Consider the following 6,341-nt stretch of genomic DNA (forward strand, 5'->3'; position numbering starts at 1 on the left):
ATATTGTAAGCAGTGGATCGAAGGGTATAGTGGAAAGGTAAAGTTTTTATACACCAAAATAACTAAAAATGGATTATTAAAATGGACTCAGGAAGATGATCAACGGTTAAAAGAACTAAAAACTGAATTAGTAAATGCTCCTGTTCTGAGCTTGCCCGACCTAAAAAGACCATTTTTCTTATTTGTCAACACAGAAGAAGGAACTGCATTTGGAGTATTAGCCCAGGAATGGGCAGGAAAAAAGAAACCAGTAGCATATATCTCAAAATTACTGGACCCCGTAAGTCGGGGATGGCCTACGTGCCTACAAGTTGTGGTGGCAGCTGCTTTGTTAGTTGAGGAAGCGCATAAAATAACTTTTGGTAGTGAATTAAGGGTACTATCACCCCATAATATTAGAGGTGTGTTACAGCAAAAAGCAGAAAAATGGATAACCGATGCTAGACTAGTAAAATATGAGGCAATCCTCATTACGTCCCCCCACCTGACCCTTGAAACAACATCGTTACAAAATCCAGCCCAATTTTTGTATGGAGAACCTAGTCAAGATCTTTTTCATGATTGCCTCCGTAACATCGAGGAGCAGACTAAGATAAGACCAGATTTGGAAGAGGAGGAATTAGGGAAAGGAGAAAAATTATTTGTAGATGGATCCTCTCGAGTGGTAGAAGGGAAAAGAAAATCGGGGTATGCCATAATTGATGGAAAAACTTTTAAGGTGATAGAATCAGGACCCTTGAGTCCCAGCTGGTCAGCACAGGCATGTGAATTATATGCAGTATTAAAGGCTTTACAATTACTAAATGGAAAAGTGGAAACTATATACACCGATTCTAGATATGCCTTCGGAATAGTACATACCTTTGGGAAAATATGGGAAGAAAGAGGTTTAATCAATTCTCGGGGGAAGGACCTAGTACATCAGGAGTTAATATCACAAATTTTGCAAGCTATACGAGGGCCCAGCGAAATTGCGGTAGTACACGTAAAAGGACACCAGAGGGGGCTAAATCCTTTAGTACGGGGGAATAACCTTGCTGATCAAGAGGCAAAGAGAGCAGCGCTATCAGCACTGGACTTGGATGATCCGATAGAGGACAGAAAGCGGTGTGTTAATTGTGGAGATAATTACCTCCCCTGTTATGGTTGCTGGAAAGAATACGGAGTAGACGGTATAGAATGTGTATGTGAAAGACCAGGGTTTAAGTGGTGCTTTTTCCATGGAAAATCCTATGAACTTTTAAGTTTTACTGTTCAAGAACAAGCAAAATTAAATCAAATGGGGATTAAACAGAAAGCTAATGGAAAATGGGAACTCCCGGACGGCCGAGAAGTTCTCCCAAAACCCATAGCTACCAAGATAATGCAGCAATTCCATAAAAACACTCATTGGGGAACTCAGGCATTAGTGGATCAATTTGCAACTAAATACATGTGCATTGGGATATATGATATAGCCAAACGAGTGATAGGAGAATGTCTCGTTTGTCAAAAAGTAAATAAACATCAAATAAGAAAACGAGTATATGGGGGGCGAGAATTGGCTCATAGACCTTTTGCAAGAATACAAATAGACTTTACTGAATTACCAAAGGTGGGGAGGTATAAATACCTATTAGTAATTATAGATCATTTAACTCAATTCGTAGAAGCCTTTCCCACAGCCCGAGCCACAGCTCACACAGTAACAAGGATATTACTTGAAGAAATTATACCTCGGTATGGAGCAATAGAAGCAATAGACTCAGATAGAGGGCCACACTTTGTATCCAGAGTAGCCAAAGAGACTTTGGCTGCCCTGGGTACACAGTGGCAATACCATACTCCGTGGCACCCGCAGAGCTCAGGGAAAGTTGAACGTATGAACGGAGAAATAAAAAAACAACTTACCAAACTAATGTTAGAAACTAAAATGTCATGGGTAAAGTGTCTCCCTTTAGCCTTGTTAAATATCAGAACTCAGCCCCGAACTGATGTAGGCATTTCTCCCTTTGAAATGCTATATGGGATGCCTTATGATTTAGAAATGCCACCGGATCACCCCCAACTTGAAGAATTAAAGATAAAGTCCTACCTGATACAGCTAATGGCAAGGAGAAAACAACTACAGGCTCGGGGGATGGTAGTACAAAGGCCTCCATTGGATGTGGCCATGCATCAAATCCAACCAGGAGATAAAGTACTAATCAAATCATGGAAAGAATCTTCTTTGACCCCCCGTTGGGAAGGACCCTATGTTGCTCTTATCACTACAGAAACTGCTGTTCGGACTGCTGAGAAGGGGTGGACACACGCAAGCCGAGTAAAGGGACCTATACAGGATCCGGCCTGGAAAGTGACCAGCCCTCCTGGGGATCTACGAGTCACCCTTCGGAGAACCTGAAAGAACTCTCTACACATTGTGAGATAAGAACCTACGAAGGACTCGATGAGTGAGACCCTGATATTTTTGTCCAATTGAAACTTATATTTGTTTTCCTTTTATATACATAAAGTGTAAAGTGTAATGTATGTAAAGAAGGCTGGGGGATTCATAATACACATGAAATAAATCTTCGGTCTAGTTGTAATCAGTGTTATTAACAAGAACGGAGATTAACTAATCAGGCCCTAAAACTGGAGATTCTAAAACTTGGTAGAAAATATTTACTAAAGGGATAAATCCTGAAAGAGAGTGCACTCACTCTAATTGGCCTACTCAATAGCACTCTCAGATCCTAAGGGTGATCTGTAGAAAGCACATCCCCTGGGTCCCCTGTCGTGAACCCGAGGTCAAAGATAAAAACTGGGAGACCTATGTGTCCCGGAGTAGAGGCAAACGTACCCCTGAAGAATACGGCTGCTGCCGAGAAGATGGAACACCCTGCTGCTCTAAGCAACAGAGTAGGCAGAGGAGGCAGAGACGTATCAAAGTGGGGAAAACCTTACTGCCCTACTCTGAAGAAAAAAGGACCTCTGAGGGAGAAGGGCCAGACGAGAGTGTCAGACACCCCGATACAAAAGAGATTAAGAAAAAATATGCAAATCTATAGAATCCCGTCAGCCTTCTATTGGAGCTATTGGATAGTCTGGCTAGGTGTATTAGCTACAATGAATACACTACCAGGATGGGCTAGAACGACTAACCAATCCCACCAACCTTTTGAACATACCCTAACTAATCAAATTATATGGCCTTGGACAGATGCTTATTATGGACATACAGGAAGTATGGATGCAGATTTGTATGGGACAGAGTTAGCAACTGCCATACTAAGCAATAACCTAACACTCCAAACATATAAATGGGAGAATTCATCCCATACCTGGACAGCTAAAAAAGGAGATGAGATACAGATAGGCTGCAGAGTATTCAATGTAAATGTGATAATAAGTCGGCACCCTTTAATTCAAACCGTCCGTCAGCCCCCTTTTACTCAAATCGTTATCAGAGACAAAACGGAATCTAAAATAGCTCAAACCCGTTGTGAGTCGGAAGCCTGTTGGTATGCATTTACTGCAACCCAACCGGTGTCCATAGTTTGTTTGGGAGGGACCAGGTCAGGAGATCAAGCTATATCTTTCCGATTTCCATTGAATATACAGGAGGAAACTACAACAACCACAACCCACGCTCCCAAAGAGACTACTCAGACTACTCATACTGTTCCAACACAACCAACAGTCGTGCTTAGCCCAAGAATTTTTAAAATTGGACCATATGCAATTAGAAATACAGGTAAACAACAAATGCTGTTTAACCCGGCGTGGTCTCTCAAACAAGTTGAATTGTTAATGCAAAATAATGTTTCAAATATTCAGCCAGCATGTTCACCTTTCCTAAAGACTTCTTACGAGGGATGGACAACCTGGCTGCAAAAACAAACTCCTCACACAAAAAGAACACAGAGAGACTTAACCGGTGCTTTGGGAACAGGATTGGGAGTTTTAAATAGTATTGATTCGGAGGTGATAATGAACAAATTGGCTACCTCAATTAGTGATTTAACTAATATACAAAGGCCTTTGCGATCTTCCTTATTGGCTTTGGGGGCTAACCAGTGGCTGTTGTCGAATATATTACCAAAAGGGGAAAAGGTAAATATAAAGGATCATGAATTGATTACAGATGCACTCAGTGTGCTTCAAAATAACCTCTCTTTAGCTCTCAGCTGCATCCAGGCTCAAATATGGATGCAGTCGATAGCTGCCTCAATTATAAGAGAAGGTGAAGAAGGTATTCTTCCTACTGAAATTCGGAGAATAATTTGGGACAGTGCTACTAATTTTGAAAAGAAACTCCAATCCTGGTGGAACCTGGTAAACTTTACCTATGACCCCATCACAAACACAGCTACTACCTTTATACTCACTATTTACAATGCCACCATATACCAAATTTATCCTGTCATTGCATTAGGGCTGAATCACAACGGGACCATACTCTATCCTTCTGAGCATAGAGTATGGGCCCGAAAGGTAAACGAAAAATGGCAAACTGTCAATCTAGAGTCCTGCATTGTACGGGAACAACAAGGATTCATTTGTGAAGGCAATGCAATTGAGGCACAAGATATTTGTTTAGATACCGAACAAAATATTTGTCACTTTGAGGTCCATCCCAATGAAAATCCTAAAACAGTACTTATATATATTGGCGAAGGTTGTGTATGTTTGAGGACGGTTTGTGAATTCTTAACCGTAGACAAGATCATAATAGAGACAAAAAATTATTCAAATCTCTGTGTTTGCAACTTCACAAAGGTAATCGGATGTGACTTTTCCTATTTAGCCCCGGTCACGTCTTACCAACTCCTGCAATCCAATTATACATTAATACATAATCTACAACCTACACCCATTGGAATGAATCTCACTTTGGTTAAGCAGTTACTTCAACACAAAGACTTAGTTAGAATTTTAGAGAAAGTTAGAGAAAACGGACAGAAAACTCTAATAACTGTTCATCACAATGTGGAAGAAATACACCGAGTCTTGGAAAGAGCAAAAAGAATGCAGAACATAACTGGTGGGACACCCTTTTTGGATGGTCACCTACTGCTACAGGCATCTTGAACAAGTTGTGTCACCCCACTGTGGTTCTCTTGATATTAATCTTAATCAGTTTGACTTTGTCAATAATATTATATGTCATAACTTGGAGAATGATGCAACGGGTAACATATCTGATATCTGTCACCCGTCCAATACTCATTAAAGCAAAAAACAATCAATTAGATGATGACTTTAAATTGAAAAAAACTCTCCTGTTAAGTCAACAAGAATTGCAACGATTTGATGAACAAAATGATAAAAAGAAAAAGGGGGGATTGTGATAGACAGTAAACTGTTTGTTCATCAAATTCCACTGAAGATACTGGGAGCTCGTGACATGTTATTCCATAAACTATGTTGGCCTAAGCTTAATCTTAACTATTACACTGTGTAACGACTAACTGACTGTAAGTGCTTATCTAAGTTGAAATGCTGAAGCAAGGACTTCTACTAGGCAAAAGACTGAAAAGAGGGAGAAAGGGAAGAAGGACAAAGGGGAGAAAGACAAAGGGGAGAAGAAGAAAAAAAAAGGGGGTAGTGTCTATATTCTGTAAGATATAAACAAAGACTTTGTGAGCCACTCTCAGGAAAGTAAAGCTGGTGACGTGAGGAAGACCCGGATGGAGCGACCCCCTAGCTGCAAAGTGCGCAGACGCAGGATACACCTCTCAGAGAGACCCGATAACGGAAGGCGGAGGATATAAAAAAGACGGACCCTCGGGAAGTGAGTGCGCGCCGTTGGTGGAGCAGGGACTCCCCGGCCGCCCAGCGCTGTTTTGCTTATTGCCGCTTGCTAAAATAAATAATTGAAATCTAATTTGTCCTAACTTGCATCATTTTGGCAAGATAGTCTATAACACTCAGCTGCAGATGGCAGCTCCTTCAGGCCCAGCACCTCACGCCCTTTCAGCTGGGTGCTCTGCTTTGATCTCCTCCTCCATCAAACAGGCATCATGACTTTTGCTTTTCTTGGAAAGTCTTCCAAGAGCTGGTTAGTGTTAAAAATAGGAGCTGTGCTTTTATATGGACCACAGAAAAGGCATTTACTTCCTTAAAACGCTACTCTGGGACCAAAGCGAGGCCCCAGCTGCAGCACAGGACTGCCTGACAGGCTGATCAGCCTGCTGGGCCAGGTCACACGGCCTGGCCTACGGCAATGCCAGCGCTCCTTGCCCCCACCCCAGCCTGCCCCCTCGTCAAGCAGTTTCCAAAACTGTATCCCGAGAATTGGAGACAAGGAAAAAGGTGCCCTGAAACACGGAAGAAGCATCCTGAACTGCTGTTGGGCCTTGGGAACACTCTCCTCT

At 41.8% G+C, this 6,341-nt stretch overlaps 1 protein-coding gene across 1 annotated transcript; it reads left to right on the forward strand.

The window, feature by feature from the left end:
• Positions 1-872: 872 nt before the first annotated feature.
• Positions 873-5,851, forward strand: LOC141937888 (protein NYNRIN-like). Its single transcript, XM_074856180.1, has 2 exons — positions 873-2,432; positions 5,622-5,851. Exon 1 carries the CDS (start codon positions 1,280-1,282, stop codon positions 2,381-2,383), a length of 1,104 nt encoding a protein of 367 aa, XP_074712281.1. The 5' UTR covers positions 873-1,279; the 3' UTR covers positions 2,384-2,432; positions 5,622-5,851.
• Positions 5,852-6,341: the final 490 nt, after the last annotated feature.

The sequence above is a fragment of the Strix uralensis genome, chromosome Z, assembly GCF_047716275.1.
Source record: "Strix uralensis isolate ZFMK-TIS-50842 chromosome Z, bStrUra1, whole genome shotgun sequence".
Classification (NCBI taxonomy): Eukaryota; Metazoa; Chordata; class Aves; order Strigiformes; family Strigidae; genus Strix; species Strix uralensis.